Source organism: Dama dama, chromosome 9 (assembly GCF_033118175.1).
Source record: "Dama dama isolate Ldn47 chromosome 9, ASM3311817v1, whole genome shotgun sequence".
NCBI lineage: Eukaryota > Metazoa > Chordata > Mammalia > Artiodactyla > Cervidae > Dama > Dama dama.
Genome location: NC_083689.1, coordinates 64642033 through 64658939, shown reverse-complemented (window position 1 = coordinate 64658939; position 16907 = coordinate 64642033). Strand labels below are relative to the sequence as shown.

Genomic DNA, 16907 nt, shown 5'->3' with positions numbered 1-16907 from the left:
TAGTGACTTATGAACTGATTAGAAATGGCATTCTACTGCAGAATCTCAGTGGCAGTAGCTTAAACAAATATGCTATTTATTCTATTATGTGATAATATTAGGAAGGAGTTGATCAAAGCTGGTCCTGAGGCTGCATCAATTCAGAGATCAAGGCTCCTTCCACCTTTTTGCTCAGGGTAATAAAATGGCTTCTGTAATTCAGCCATCATGTCTGTATTCCAGGCAGGAAAAGCCGGGGGCAAGGAAAGGGGAGTCCTGCCCCCAGCTGAGTCATTCTTATATTACATGTTTTCCTGGAAGCTCCAACTAGTAATGTCCCCTTACGTATCACTGACTAGCTGAGTAAGTAGCATGTTCTCCTGGCATACAGCTGACCCAGAGAATATCAGGATTCCGTCACTAAGGAAGAAGGAAGAATGGACGTTGAGTAAGGTGACTAGAAGTCTCTGCCACGACCTACTAAGGACCAGGGGGTGTGAGGAAGGAGGAGGCAGAGCTGAGTAACCTGTAGTCCATTAGGGAGGACTCACAAAGCTCACAAACAAGAGAGTTGTAGGACAGGAGTTGTAGGGCTTTTGGAAGAAGAGGGGATTTGAGCTGCTTCCTGATGTGCAGGTAGAATGATAACCACACAAATAGATGGTGAAGAAAGTCACTCCCAGCAGACAATATGTTTGGGAAACTACTGTGCCCAGTCGGAACCCACACAGAGAAAACTTTCAGGGCTAGAATGTGTTTAGCGATCAATGCATTGAGAGGTACATAACCTAGTATCCACACACAGCCCCACTGTGTGTGGATAATTCCCATATCAGTCTTTCCAGTCTTTCCCCAGAATTGTTCCCCCCATCCTCAACTTTGGTTTCTTCACACCAACTTAGTCACCAACACACTCCTCCTTCCCCAGCTCCCCAGCCTCCACGTTTATCCTGACTTGACCCATGCTCTTGATCCTCCCCCTTTTTTTCCTCTCTCTTTTTTATTTTTTAAATTATGAAAGTATGACAACACATTTACAGGAGGTTTGGAAAATACAGAACAGAGTTATTTATAGTTCCACTGTATATTACAGTTACTTTTAAGTAGATAAATTAAGATTTTTAGTTGAAGTTTTGATATCAAACTCTGAAAAAATAATAGAATGAATATACAGAAAAGTAGAAGGATATAGTAGACCTGAAAAGCACTGTGAACCAATTCACCATAATTAAGAATTACACAATTTTCACACAACAGTAGGATACAAATTCTGTTCATGTTCCCAAAGACTATAAGCTGATCCTCCCTTTTGGAATTACTCCTTCTTGCTTCTCCTCTTCCCCCTAGATATGGAAAATAGGTAATCACTGAAAGTATTTTAACATAGACTTCACAAACACAGTCAGAAGGGTAATTATAGAAGAGAAATTATAAAAAAGATTTTTTGAGTTGCAAGCGGTGAAAGCAAAGCATCAGATTCCATCTCAACCTGAGACTCTAGGATTCCTTTTGCCATGAATGCCCTTTGGCTTTAGTGTTTCTCCAGGAAATCCACCTTCTCCATCCCCATCCACCATGGTCTCTTATCTCCTTTTAATTCTAACACTACCGACATGGATTATGCAACTTTACATTTGCTTTATAATCTGTCTTTATATTTTCCATCTTTTACTATGTATAGGTCTAATATCGAGAAAATAGATTATAAACCAATTCAAGACACAAACTGAGTCTTCTCTATGCCTTGCCACAGGGTGACCGACTATTCCAGGGTACCTAGTACTGAGGAGTTTCGTGGGTTGAGGGACTTTCAGTGCTACAAGTGGGAAATCCTGAGCAGATCAAGATGAGTTAGTCATCCGACTTGCCCAAGAAATGGGCACATCATCATATTTGCTTGTTGATTGCTGTCTATGATAGACATCTCTGCTGTTCACCAGTATTTCTGGTTCTCCTCTCCCTCGGGACACACATTACACGTTTCCATCCCCTTGAAGTTACCCGTGGCCATGTGACTTGCTTTAGCCAAAAAAATGTGAGTGGACTTAATGTGTGTCACTCTTGAGTGAAAAGATTTAAGACCCCATGTACCACTCTCCATATACTGTCTTCTCTTGACCTGAAAACCCATGCAGCCATGGTGTTGGGATGGCTGCATCCTAGGATGCTGCTGAATGCCTCTGAAGCAGAGCCCTCAGCCTCCCCATACTGGATTCCCATGGTATGAGCAAAACTTAACTTCACTCATGATAAGTGGCTGAAACTTGTATGTTTTTCCTCACTGCAGCAAAACCTAACCTAACCTGACTGGCTCAACAACTTCTAAAAATCTCATTAGCAACTTATTCAAACTCAAATTCCTAAAGCAAAAAAACAAAACAAAAATCCTTAGGGCTTCTTTCTCAAGCGGAAACTTCAAAGCATGTAGCCAAAAGCTGGTTGTGTGAAAGTGGGAAATCTGAGCTTGGTCTCCCAAGAAGTTTAAAGAAGCTGGAGGCAAGAGCTCCTGAGGACAGAGGCTTCAGAAACAGAATTTGCCTTCCTGGTTCCTACCCGCCAGCCCACGTTACTGATTTCAACTCCTGATATTAAAATTGGAGATCCATTTTAGAAAGCTCAATTGTTTGATGTTCAGATGGGAAACTCTCCCAAAGGAGAAACAAGAAGTTCAGGATCACACAGGGCATTGCTAGTTATGACCTCCCTACACATTTTTGGTCCTGTTGGCCCTTTATATGGTTTTTCTACCTAATTCATTCACAATCATTGTCTATTTCTTTGGGATTTCACCTATTTATACTTACCACTTGCTGGTGGAAAACTAGTCTCAATCTCATACCTGGGTTCAAAAACATAGTTTTTAGAAAACTTTTTCTTGTATTATAGTAAGTGCTACTCATTTTTTTAAATATAAGAAAACGAGTAATCAAAATCTTACTCTCATCTAGAGGTAATCACTATAACACTTTAAAAATATATATATAAATTTATTTATTTATTTTTGGCTGCACAGGGCCTTAGTTGCTGCCCATGGGCTTTCTCTAGTTGCAGTGCATGGGCTTCTCTTTGCGGTGGCTTCTCTTGTTGCAGAGCGGGGCTTTAGGGCTTGCAGTCTGCAGTGGTTGCTGTGTGGGGGCTCAGTAGTCTCAACTCTCCAGCTTAGCTGCCTGCGACTTGTGGAATCTTTGACCAGGGATCGAAGCATGTCCCCTGCATTGGCACTGGACCACCACAGAGGTCCAACATTTTTTTTTTGTTTTTAATAAGAATGATTTTTTTACATTTTATGACATTTTTAAACTTTATCCTTATCAGTATGTTAGCAGGTTACATGATATTCTATCTTCATGGATATATCATAATTTATTAACCAAGCTCCTTTTCTTGGATATTTAGATTGTTCTAGTCTTTTGCTAGTTTGTTGGTTTGGATTTTTAGTAAGTCATGAGCATTGTTTCACAGTCGCTGGTAATTTAAGTAGACACTCTTTCCTCATTACCTGTTCAGCACGTTGTGCAGTGGTGGTTCCCACACTTGAGCATGGCTCAGAATCACTGGGAGGGCTTGGGAAGCTAGAGGTTGCTGAGCCCCATCTCAAGTTCAGGATATGTAGGTCTGGGTGGGGTCTGAGCTTTTGTATTTCTTTTTGTAAATATTTATTTCTATTTATTTATTTAGCTGCGGTCAGTTGCGGCACACAGGATCTTTAGTTGCAGCATGCAAACTCTTAGTTTTGGCATGTGGGATCTAGTTCCCTGAACAGGGATCAAACCAGAGCCCCCTGCATCAGGAGCATGGCGTCTTAGCCACTGGACCACTGGGAAGGCCCGAGCATTTGTGTTTCTCACAAAGATCTCTGGTAGTGCTGATGCTATTAACTTGGAGGCCACACTTTGTGAATCACCGTCTTCTATTATTCTTCTTTCCAAGGAGCTAATATCACCTGTGTCCTCAGTTTCCTTTCTTGGAACCTACTGTGACTGGTCTACTCTGGAGAGGAAGTTGTTTTGCAGTCTCACATTCTTTTTCCATTCCTGACTGTAAGTCCCTTTCATCAACACATCTTTCCAAGTGTCTCTGGGCTGTGTATAATTTTCTGACATACACACTCACACTGACTTTCAAAGTTGCCCTGCATTGCCACTCCCAGAAACCTCAGCTAATAACAAAGCAAGGGTAAACTAAAAGTTCTTTTTCCTAGGCTCTGACATTGTATGTCCCTTATTCTCCCTGCATCCGCCTATCTACCTCACAGAGTTGTTGTGATTGGTAACCTCTATTCAAAATGGATACAGTAGAATATTACAGATGAGTGTGAGCTGGAAAGAGTTATGGACCCAGAGTGAAAGATCATTACAATTAATTTTCATATTATTATTATTTGCAGGGAAATGGCTGAAAGCTTAGGTTCTGGAGTTAGAACTGGTTTTTATCTGGGCTTTGGTCCTGACTAGCTACGTGCATGTAAGCAGATCACATAACTGAGACTCGTTTTCCTCACCTGTAAAGTGGAGGAAGGAACTAATAATACCTTTGTGGCAAGGAGATGGCAAGAAATAGAAATAATATGTGCAAGGAAGCCAGGACAGAAACAACTCTTGATAAATGATAGCTGTTGTGTTTACTAAATAGTTGTTTTCATTTTTTTCCTAGCCTTTTCTCTGCTGCGAGTCTGGAAAGAAATCCATTGTTCATTGGGACCTTTTCGGCCCTGACCCGAGTTTTCTGTCATTTACTAAGTTTCTGATCACCTGTCTCAGGCGGTAGCGCGGCGAGCCCCACGGGTTTCCCTGAGGCCCTGCTTTTCGGTTATTTACGGCACGCGGCCGCCCCAGCTCCGGCTCAAGTCTGCGCTTCCAGGTTCAGTTTCAGGGTCTCGCCGGCTGCCCCGGCCGGCGGGCGCCGAGCGGGCAGCGGGGCTCGGAAGGCAGGGATCTCTGGGGGCCCCAGAGTTGGGAGGCGGAGCCCGGGAGCCCCCGGAGGAGGATGGGCTGCGGACACAGCAGACTGAGCTGCTGCAAACCCCCCAAAAAGGTAAAGGGCGCCGGCGAAGTTTGACTTCGGAAAGGAAGGCGGGTGCGGAACCGCTCCGCCGCTGGGGACCTAAGGCGCCCCGGGTCTACTGGGGATGCCGGGCGGTGCACGCTTAGAGGCCGGCAGGCAGGGAGGCGGGTAAGGCTCGGCCGGGCGGCTCTCTCTCCCTGACCCAGGGCTGAGCCACGCGGGGCAGCCGAGTTTACAAACACAGCTCCGGGGCCGGGACAGGCAACTGATTCCAGCTGGCGGAGGTGGGAAATGTATAGTAGTAGCTATAGCAGGTGCCCTTTTCCGTTGGTCAGGGACTGCTCGCTGTGTGGCCATGGACGTGTGACTTGACCTCTCTGGGCCTTTGGCTTTCCTACCATTAAGAGGCAGATTCTCTCTAGGGCCGCTACTTGCACGGCAGAATGGCCCACAGATTTACATCATCGGCATCACCTAGGACTTGCAGAATTTCGGACTGTGTTCCAGACGTGCTAAAATAGAACTTGTCTTTTAATAAGATGCCCAGGTGACTACAATACGCTGTAAAGTTTGAGAAGCGCTGGTCTAGAGCCTCTTCAGGCCCTAGAGCCGGTGCATGTGGGCTTTCCTCGGGGGAGCTGGGAGGGGCCAACCAGGGAGGAGATTGGCGGCCTTCTGCTGCCTTTCCCTCCCTTCCTGTCGCTCCCCCCAGGGGCCTCCGAGCTGGGTTAGGGCCCAGGAGACACTACTCCGGTTTCTGGCAGTGGGACCAGCTGCCCCTTGGGTTCTGACAAACCCAGAAGGTCAGAGCCTGGAGCCAGAGGACAACCTGAGGCACAGAGAGCCAAGGGCAGACCCTCAAGTCCTGAGCCTTCTTCCTACTACTGCCCGCCCTCCAGTCAGGTGGGAAGAGGTGGTCCTATGAACTTGATGATCAGTCCCCTGAGGCCCCGAAAGGCCCCACACTGTGACACTATTCAGTAATTTTTCACTTAAGTTGAGCCTCTGCTGCTTTGCTTGCGCCTGAGCACAGGCTTTTCTGCCTGTTGAGCATGCAATACTGTCCCGAACCTGGATGACTCTATTTCTGCTCTGTGCCTAGTCCAGGGAGAAGGACTTCTGTCCTAAGTACAGTGCCTTCCCCCCATCCTTGCTCCTCCTTAACTCCCAGTTCAAAATACCTCATGGAGCTCTGACTCAGAAACCTTCCTATCTTCCTGCTTCCAAGAGGGAAACTGAGGCTTGCCTCTACCCGTGGAAGCAGAAGTCTGGCTGATGGGATAATGAACAGATAAGCCTGAGACCTGCCTGAGACTTAAAACAAAGCTGATGATCGACTCTCAGTGTTAATCCTGGCTCTGCCACAGACATGCCCAAAGTGCTGTCTGTGCCTCAGTTTCTCCCTCTATATGGACAGGGAGGGCTTTGAGCAGAATGATTTCTAGGAGTCAGAGAGCCTGTGTTCTCTGCACCTGTGTTAGCTGCTCAGCTTGCAAAGTCCGCCGAGGGTAAATTCCATCTACTCGGTGGCGGGAAGAGACTGGAGTGGCCCTGTTCCAGGCCTTGGGTCTTCCGTAGTCTGATAAAGGAGCCCACAGTGAGCAAGGATTCCCCTGCCTGTCTGAGAGCCTTGCCAGCTGTCCCTGTCCATCCCTGGCACAGCCTGAACTGGACCCCCTGTCCCAGGCTGTGAAGGAAGGGCAAGTGCAGTCAGCAGAGACTATCCCAGTGGGAAAGGACCTTGGGTACCACCTGTGCCGATGCACGCAACATGCAGCTGGGAGGTTAAAGGTTGGAGGGGGAAGGGTCTTGACTGAGGTCAGAGAACAACTTAGAGCGGAACCCAGATGCCCAGTCCCCAAGCCCAGTGTCCATTGTCTCTGCCCCTCCTTGGTGCTTCCAGTGGCTTCTTGTTGATTCCAAAGCCCTTTGGCATTAAAGCCTTTGCCCTGTTGCCTCAGAGCAGCCTGGCTTGCCTTTCTGCCCTGGCAGTGCCAGGCTCCTGCCCCTGAGTGGCAGGATTTATAAGCTGATTTTGTTTAAAGTTCATGCTAGTTTCCGTCCCTCTGTGCCATGCTCCTGCCTGGTTTCTCATCTAGGTGCCAACCCCGAAAAGGCCTGAACTTCCAAGCTCACCCCCAGGAGGTTGTCAGCCCCCTAGGAGAGAGGGAACCTCTGAGGATGGGATGTACAACAATGAGCTCAGACCCCAGGAGGCTCAGGTCACGACACCAATGACTCACCGTGAGTGGCAGTTTACAGAGTACTTTCACATCCTGCCGACCTCACTAAAGCCTGGAAGTCAGGCTGAGCTGTGGGATCTTCTCCACTTTATAGATGAGGAGACTGAGGTTCAGGGAGGAGTGATGTCAATCAGTAGGTTGCTGGCCAAATCATGCAGTGGAGCCTGGTTTTTCTGCCCTCCCCGTTGGTACTTACTGCCATGCACAGAGCCTAGAGCTGGTGCCTCCTAAATATTTGAGTGTGAGTGAGGGCCACACCAGAGCTGGCCTGGAAGTTAACCCAGAGTGCCGCAGGAGTATCTCGTCTAGCCTTGAGAGATACAGGACAGCTTCTTGGCTGAGTGCTGGGCATGCCTTGGCTGGGTGATGAAGGTTTGGTAGGAATGACCCAGTTGAGGCAGAGAGGACAGCCTGAGTGGGGGCTGAGCTGAAGAAGCAGAGTGATGGTGCTGGTTATGGAGAGTGGGAGTGGCCAGCCGTGAGGAATGAGGCCAGGGCTTTCAGGGGGGACTTCCCTGGCTAGAGATAGGGGCTTTACCTCTAGGACTTCTCAAGGTCCCTCCCAGGGGCCAGACCTAAGGGTTTGCTGAGTCCTGTGGTTGGCAGTGCCAGTAGCCTTAGCTGGCAAGCTGTCCTAGACCCCACTGAGAGGCCTGACCTGGGGCCAAGTGTTACTGGGACTTTTGGTGACAAGTTGAAATCCTGGTGAAAAAAATGAGTGGAGATCCCTAGCAGGCTGGGTGTAGATACTGAAGAATCATCTGCGTGATGTGGTCCTTCCTACATCCTTTTTGACAAAGACTATGGCTGTTGTGGCCACGTCAGGAGGATGTGGGAGAAGGCCAGACAGAGAGGGGCGGGGCCAAGAAAACAAGCCCTCCATGGACTTGCCTATAGGATGACATGGGGGTTTTTAGGGCTCTTCCATCCCCCAAAAGTTACCAGCCCCATCTGGGCCAAGGTGGGAAGGGAGCCCTAGTGCCTCATGGTCAACCCTCTGAGTGTGTGCCTCGTGTGACCCAGGGTTCAGAGCTTTGGCTCTGGCCCCCATGCCACAGCCCTGAGCACCACACCCGAGACCCTGGCTCAGTACTGCTCCCACAGCGGGGCCTCGGGCAATAGGTTCTCTGGGGTCGGTATCCCTTCATGAGCACTTCCAGGTAGCAGGCCAGGTGAGAGAGGCAGAGATACAGAAGTGAAAGGCATGGAAGAGTCTGGCATGGGCACAACTAATGCTAAAACAAAACCATAGACACTAAGGGCGTGGGCTTTAGAACTGGGTCCACATATTCATTTATTGGAGCATCCTGGTGGCTCAGTGGTAAAGAATGCCTGCCAGTGCAGGAGGCACAGGTTCAATCCCTGGGTCAGGAAGATCCCCTGGAGAAGGAAATAGCAACCTGTTCCAGTATTCTTGCCTGAAAAATCCCATGGACAGAAGAGTCTGGGGGGCCACAGTCCATAGGATTGCCAAGAGTTGGACACAACTGAGCACATTCATTTGTTAACTCTGATCTCCAGACTCTAGGCCAGGTGCCACTTCAGTTCTAGCACCATTGTGGATCCATTAAGTGACCCTGGAAGGAATTTGGGTTTTCCATGCCTCAATTTCCTCATGTGTAAAATAGACGTGATGTAGCTCCTGAGTCATAGGGTTCTGAGATTAGATGAAAGAATGCATGTGATACAGTTCCTGATATACTGACTGGTTAGCAGGGAATGTAGGTAAGGGACATCACCACCTGGATTGTACCCAAGGAAAGCAAACAGGGATGTGGGAAAGGGGGCCATGAATATACTTGGAAGGCCATTTGGGGTTGCAAAGATAAAGCTTGGAGCCTGGCCACTGCCTTCCAGCCTCTGAAATGTTGTCAAGCGGCATGGAGTGCAACCTGGCTCTCTGTTGACCCCAAAATGCTGATTGTGGCCAGTGAGGGGACGCTAAGGGGAGCCATATTCTACTTCTCACCAGGAAGAAGGGTAGTGAGTTCCCCATCCTGGGGGAGTTCAAGCAGAGGTCAGATGTGATTGTGACAGAAATAGAAGGGTTGGGGCGGGGAGTAGAAGAGGTGTTGCAAACCCAGGACTAGGAAATACTAAGATTCCACTCGACACCTAATTATTGTGATTATTCATAATGTTTAAGGCAAAATTTAGAATTTGGTAAAATATAAAGAAATTTTAAAATAGTTTTTAATCCCACCATGAGGAGATCGCCTCTGTGTACACTTCATTCTTTCTTCTCTTTTCCTCACTCGTATGCTATATATGAGTGTGACTATTTTTGCAGAATTAGGGCTATATTTTAAATGATATTATTCTATTAATAGTTATTGGGGTGCCTAAAAAGGTTTTTAACATCTTACAGAGAACCTGAACAAACTTTTTGACCAACCCTATCCCAGGGACAGAGGAGCCTGGTGGGCTGCCATCTATGGGGTCGCACAGAGTCGGGCAGGACTGAAGTGACTTAGCAGCAGCAGCAGCAGCGTACTTAGTATTTTGCTGGGGGCATTCTCGCATGTTAAAAGTCTGTGGAAATGTGATTTTTAATGGCTATCTAAGGTTCTGTGGATGTTCTGTGGCTTTTTTACCCAGTTTGGACACTTGGTTATTTACACTCTCCACTCCTATCCTTGTTATTCATGAGCATCCTTGTGTTTCATCCTAATCCTGGGAGAGTGTGCCTTTTTGTTGGAGGGAAGAGGTGAGGGGAGAGAAGGCCTCCAGAGAAGAGATGGCATCTTGGCTGGGTTCTGAACATAGGTGGGAGCTAAACACTTGTGTCAGGGTGACTGGGGTACATAAGATGCAGGGTCCCTGACACCTGATCCATAGGAGTAGGGCAAACTTGACTTTTTAACTCATTTTGGACAGAGGGTCTGTGAAAGGAAGTGGCCTTTGCCAGGCACTGAACCCACTGTCCCAAACACTGTGGGGACACTGGTGTGTATGTGGCTTCTGAGCTAGTGGGTTTTGCCCAGTTCAGTTCAGTCGCTCGGTTGTGTCCGACTCTGCAACACCATGGACTGCAGTGCGCCAGGCTTCCCTGTCCATCACCAACTCCTGGAGCTTACTCAAACTCATGTCCATTGAGTTGGTGATACCATCCAACAGTCTCATCCTCTGTCGTCCACTTCTCCTCCTGCCTTCAGTCTTTCCCAGCATCAGGGCCTTTTCCAATGAGTCAGCTCTTTGCATCAGGTGGCCAAAGTATTGGAGTTTCAGCTTCAACATCAGTCCTTCCAGTGAATATTCAGGACTGATTTCCTTTAGGAATGACCCCTTGCAGTCCAAGGGACTCTCAAGAGTCTTCTCCAACACCACAGTTCAGAAGTATCAATTCTTCAGTGCTCAGCTTTCTTTATAGTCTAACTCTCACATCCATACATGACTACTGGAAAAACCATAGCCTTGACTAGATGGACCTTTGTTGGCAAAGTAATGTTTCCTCTTTGTAATATGCTGTCTAGGTTGGTCATAGCTTTTCTTCCAAGGAGCAAGTGTCTTTCAATTTCATGGTTGCAGTCACCATCTGCAGTGACTTTGGAGCCCAAAAAAATAAAGTCTGTCACCGTTTCCACTGTTTCCCCATCTATTTGCCATGAAGTCATGGGACCAGGTGCCATGCTCTTTTGTGTAACTTCAGTAATTTAGACCTTTGTCTAGGTATGAAGTGAAGTGAAAGTCGCTCAGTTGTGTCCAACTCTTTGCTACCCCGTGGGTTATACAGTTCATGGAATTCTCCAGGCTAGAATACTGAAGTGGGTAGACTTTCCCTTCTCCAGAGGATCTTCCCAGCCCAGGAATCAAATCCACGTCTCCCTCATTGCAGGCAGATTCTTTACCAGCTGAGCCACCAGGGAAGCACTGGCTTTTGCCCAGCCCACGATATAATGCCCTCTCGTCCCAGTTAAAGCCAGTACAAGCTTCCATACATATGTACTGTGACATATATAGGTCTGACAGAGGGATCAACCAGGACTCCACCGCAGGCAGAGAGAAAGAGTGAGAGAAAATGAGAAAATCCATCCATCTTTAGTGTAGATAGATCTAAATCTATCCATCACCTGCAGACAAGCCATCCGACTTCTCTCACCAGGTAAATGTGAATCCCTAAAAATCATTTATCTTGTGTCACTTTATTTTCAAGACTGAATCTTCCAGAACATCTAGGCCAAATGCCTCACAATACATCCATCCCACACATCCCACACCCCATGCTTTCCCCCCAGATAAGTGATGTACAGACTGACCTACTTCCAGTTCTCCTTCCTCCCCGGGAGTGAAGTTCTTTTTCAGAGTGTACAATGAACTCTGTCATTCCTCCTCCACCCTGTGCAACCCTACCCCCTGCCCACTCCTTGAGGAAACAGCTGTGACATCAGAGAAGTTACCTGTCATGGGCTAAATAGTGTCCTCCCTCCACTCACCAAAACTCATGTATACCCAGGACCTGTGAGTATGACATTATTAGAAACAGGGCTTTTGCAGATGTAATCTGTCAAGATGAGGTCATACTGGGGCACGGTGGGCTTCAGTCCAAGGACTGATGTCCTTGTGAGAAGAAGGGAATGTGGACAGAGAAGCATGGGGAGAAGGCCATGTGCTGACAGAAGCAGAGATGGTAGTCATGCGTCTGCCAGCCAGGGAACGTCAAGGGTTGCTGCGACCACCAGAAGCTAGGAAGGACAGATGGAGCAGAAATTCCCTCAGAGCCTCCAGACTGACCCAATCCACCTGACAGCTTGACTCTGGACTTCTCGCCTCCAGAACTGGAAGAGAAGAAATTTCTGTTTTTTCAAGTTACCAACTGCATGGTAATTTGTTACAGCAGCCCTAGGAGATGTATATATTTTGTTGATTCCCCACCCTCTCTCACCCCTCCCTGACCTGGCCACCAGCTGAAATGGGCAAGGGAGACCCAGTGTCCCCTCTTTGGCAGCAGAGTGGGGAGCATTGCACACAAGGAGGTGTTTGGACATGGCCCCAGGGCTTTCGGACACCAGCTGCAGCATCTGCAGAGGAAAGAACACTGGGCCGGGGGTCAAGACTGGGTCCTAGTCCTTCCTGTTTCACTACCTTGCCGTGTGATCACTACCCAGGCCTTGACCTCCCCACCTGTAAAATGACCCCCTTGGCTGCTTTTAGGTTCCAAGAGAGGTATTAATTCTGTCTGCTGCTCATTTCTTTGTATATGAGTCAAACTTGAATACACCATTTAAAAAATTCTAAGAACTGAGGCAAAACTGCAGCTCCCCCGCCTTGACCACAATAATTCTAGTCTGTTCTCCAGAGATGATGACTGACTGCCCTTGGTGTGTACTTTTCTAGGTAGCTTTTCCTGTGCATGTTTGTACAGTAATAGTTTATTTTGCTATTGATATTCTACCAAATGACTTTCCACCTTTGTTGGTAAATACCTTCTTTGTTTTTTTAAACAGATGCGTGGCATTGCATAGTGTCATGCAGCTGTGATACCTTAGTGTATGGAGCCAACGCCCCATTGTGGATGTGAGGCTGGTTTCCAGTGTTTCCCTGTTACAAGTGACCCTGCCCCAAGCAGCCTGCAGGGCCCGTCGACCTCACTAATGGGTGCCTCTCTCTGCTGGCAGTTCTGCGGCAGGGCACTTGCTGCCTGTACTTTGCGTGGTGGCTGCTGGGCTATGTCAACCTCTTCTCTAGGCACGTCAGTCCCCCCTTTTACAGCTTCCCCACAGGGGCTGCTCAAGAACAGAGGGTGGTCTGAAGGGTTCAGGACACTCCCCCCGCAGGCCCTCCTGAGCAAGTACCGCTCCTGCCTTGTCCTGCAGAGAAGCCCTCTGCATGAGGGGGCTGACCGCTGAGTGTGTGCCCCCTCACACTCAGGGGGCACATTGCCCATTTCACCAGCCCTGCTGTGCTGGGAACCAGCAAGTGTGACAGGACTGATAGAGGGTGAGGTGTCAGAATGACCTCACTCTGCCGCTTCTTTTGCATCCATAGCATATCAAGGCCAGAAGGACCATGATGTATCCCATTGCCCAACTCCATGCCAGAGAGGAGGAAACAGAAGCCCAGAGAGGGGAGGTGCTCCCCCAAGGTCACACAGCAAGCAAGCACCAAGTCAGGGCCCTGACTCTGGACTCCCACTGCAGGGTTTGCCACTGGGTTGGCGAGACAGGTGGATATCCGGCTGTGTCTGTGTCCTCAGCCTGTCTCTTCTCCCATGGTGGCCACTAACACCATTTTCTGTCCTGCTCCTTCAGGGTCCTTCTCCCTTATTGACTGACCCAAATGCCAGAAATGGTGCTGAGTGCTTCTGCCAGCTCTGGCCCCTCTCAGGCGATCAGAGCAGGCAGACCCATGGGAGGCTGATACAGGACAGGAGAAGGTGGGCTCTAGGGAGGAAAAAAGGACTATGGCGTATCGGAAACCCTTCCCTAGGCCTCAGCCTCTCATCTGTGCCGGGGGGGGGCTGGGCCCTGCGCGCACTGTCTGGCGTGGGCGGTCTCAGCAGGTGCTTGGGGGAAGTGGTCTGTCCTCCCCTGAGACCTTTCATCAACTGGTCAGACAGGAGGAATGGAGACCACATCCGCCCCTAACTCGGGGTGTTCTGGGGGCATTGCAGGTGTTCGGAGAATAGGCAGGGCCTCCTGACACAGCCGGGAGGAACCTGCTGTTGCTCCTGCCTTTCACTGGGCTGTGTGGTCATGTTGGTGTGTCCCCAGGCAGGCACTGGGTGATGCTTGACACTGTAATGTCAAAATGTAAAATGAACGCGTCAAAGTCAATCTTTAGTTGTCCTGGCTGTGTGAAAATGAAATCACGTTCAGGCATTGCTTGGCAAAATACTTCTGTCCATCTTAGAGATGTGGAAGCTGAGGCCAGTGATTGTGGTATTCTTACCTCTGAGCCTCTGTAGTCTGGGTGTGAAGGCTAACATTTCTCAACAGCTCTGAACATTTAGGCCCCGCCTTTCCTCCACCCCAGGCCCTGGAGGGAGCCCCTTGGGTCTCCGCCCCACCTCCTTCCTGCCTCTACCCTCAGCCAATGGGCTCTGCCTGTGGTTGTTCAGATCCCGAAACCAGTGGTGCCAGGGCCTCACCCATGCACGAGTCCTGACACCGGAAAGGCAGCTCTGATGTTGCAAAGGAGTCCCTTTAGCCTCAGAATTCCCTAAATGTTGGACTGCTTGGATCAATCTGGCGTATGCACGAAGGAAGGGGAAGGGCTCTGCCTTGAGTCTGGACTCCCAGGAGGCTCTGATCCTGCTTTGTGGCTTCTGACAGGCCCTGCCCACTCCACCTCTGGGCCTCAGTTTTTCCATCTGGAAATAGAAGGTGGGGATTGGATAATCAGTTTCCAGGGTCCCTTCCAACCCTGTCCTCTGGGTCCCAGTAAGCCTTCCACAGCCAAGGAGGGTGTGACAGAACTACACGGCCAAGGGAAGCCAGGTCTGCAGTTTATGGGGACAGTGGAGGAGCTTGGTGAACTCTCAAGGGTCCTTTGATTATTAAATTCTCTAAGCTAGTCAGGGATAATGAGGCCGTAAATCACACCACTCAGTCAGAAACGCACAGTGCCTGAAGGGCCATGAAAAGGATGGCATGATGGTCCCTAAAGCAAGGTGAGACCAAGTGTCTTCAGGAAGGGCTGTGCCATCCTCAGGGTTCGACTTCCATCCTGGTAGGATCCCAGAGGGAGAGAATAGCTGGGCAGCTTCTATCCAAGTTGCTTCTGCCTTCCTCAGTCTTTCATGGTGAAAGAAATTCCCAGCTCAAGTTTGAGGGAAGTTGAGGGGTCTATCCCTGACGCTTTTAGTATAAGACTATGGAAATTCACCCTGAATTCAACTTGAATAATACTCAACAGATCCCACTGAGATTCTGTTACTGTTGGTGGGTTTTTCATACCACCTGCACTAGCTAAACACTTTGTTTAACAGAGATATTTACTTCTTAAATGTCAAGGATATCTTACAGAATTGGATTGTTGGAGTTGATTGTTGGAGTTTAGGCGCCTCTGAGATCAGTCAGTCCAACCTGCAAAATGACGTTTGCTTCTTGCATGCTGCCAGTGATGGAGAGCTCACTCCATTCCACCCTCCAAGACGGCAGCCTATCTCTGGGACCATTCTGAGATTCTTCATGTTGCACTAAAACTTCTTGAAACTTCTAGTCCTTGGTCACCATCCTGTCCTCTGAGGTTGTGAACCACACACTAGAAGCCTTTACCTCATGGTGGTCCTGTAGAGATTTGAAGCCAGAGTCCAGAGTCTTTGTATTTCCCGTTTTTTATTTTTCAAGGCTGATCAACCATTACTAGTCCCTCCTGTCAATTTACCCTCCAAAATGCAAGCAAATTTGAGGGGGTCTTGCCAGGACCAGTCCAAGCTTGCTGCTCTCCCAGCCACTCTGGGTGCTGTCTTTTGGCTCTGCCTGGACTCTGTTCGAAATCATGTTCTGCCACAGATCAGGTTTACTTCCCATTGACCCAGAGCAGGGCTCTGGTCTGCTTGACAGCAAGGAGCTGGGCCCCAGAACTGTGCATGTTCCCAAGATGGAGAGGCCCTGTTTCCAGACCTCCTGGACAAAGGGCTGCCCTGGAGCCCATAAGGAGTGAGGAGAACCTCTGTTCCAACCCTGACCCATCAAAGAGGGTCCAGAGAGGGGACAGCACTTCCCTAAAGTCACACAGTGAAGCTGGGACTTGGGTGTGCTGGCCTTCCCCCTCCTCCCAGGTCCCGGGCTCTCCCTCCATTCTGTGCTGCTAGCAGCCACCTCATAGTGTTCTTCTCCCAAGTTTCCATTGACACAGGAAGCTTCCAGCCGTCTTCCAGAGCTCAGCTGGATGACCCTACCAGCCAGAGGCCTGCCCTGCTCTGCTTTTGGAAGGGGAAATCCTTGTGGCCCCCTCCCAGCTCCCGTCCTCGCCCACTGTAGAGTGAACTCTGCTCCGTGACCTCTGAGGAGAAAGCAGCCAAGGCCCCGTCATAGGAATTTTCCATGCAGTAGTTGCTTATTGATTCCTGCTCAGTTCTGGACTGTGTGTCTTCAGGAGCCTCAGAATCACCTGGATGGGGTGGTAGATCGGAGCTTCCCAGACTGCACATACCACCCTCAGATTCTGTAGGTCCAGAACTGGGCCTGGGAGCTATGTTAAGCAAGTGCTTCAGGTGGTCCTGAAACAGGAGACCTTCTATTAGGCCTCGAAATCCCTAGAAATACTGTCTGGGCATCACAACAGGCATCAAATCCAAAGTCAATTTCAAAATTGGTCTCTGTCCTCAAAGAACCCCCTTAGATTAATAGGAGAAGCACGGATAACTGGGGAACTAATTGCATGGATGTTTGAACAGGCCTGCTGATAGAAACTAACTCAGCCCTGGGGAGAGACCAAGTAGAAATTATATATGAGCTGGGCCTGGAGGCCTGAGAAATTATCGAGCATATGTCATGCTAGGATGATCTTGAGCAACCTGGGATGGTGTTGAACACATGGTTGTGTGTATTGGGGCCAGGAGTACAGTAGGTTGTTTCTGGTTTGGTTTTGGCCTAGCAAATTGATCAACATTAAAAAAAAAAAAAAAAAAAGGACACTAGTCCATGTTGGCAGAGTTGCAGTAAAACTGGCCTTCTGTTTGCTACTAGTGGGTTAGTTAATTGGTAGAGCCTTTCTGAATTATAGAGATGGTAACTT

At 48.8% G+C, this 16907-nt stretch overlaps 1 protein-coding gene across 1 annotated transcript in view; it reads left to right on the top strand.

The window, feature by feature from the left end:
• The first annotated feature begins 416 nt into the window (after positions 1-416).
• Positions 417-16907, top strand: part of CCDC69 (coiled-coil domain containing 69) — a 38840-nt gene continuing 22349 nt past the window's right edge. Inside the window, exons 1-2 of the mRNA XM_061152251.1 lie at positions 417-427; positions 4815-5013. Coding sequence (XP_061008234.1) covers positions 417-427; positions 4815-5013 — 210 coding nt within the window. The remainder of the gene's footprint in view (positions 428-4814; positions 5014-16907) is intronic.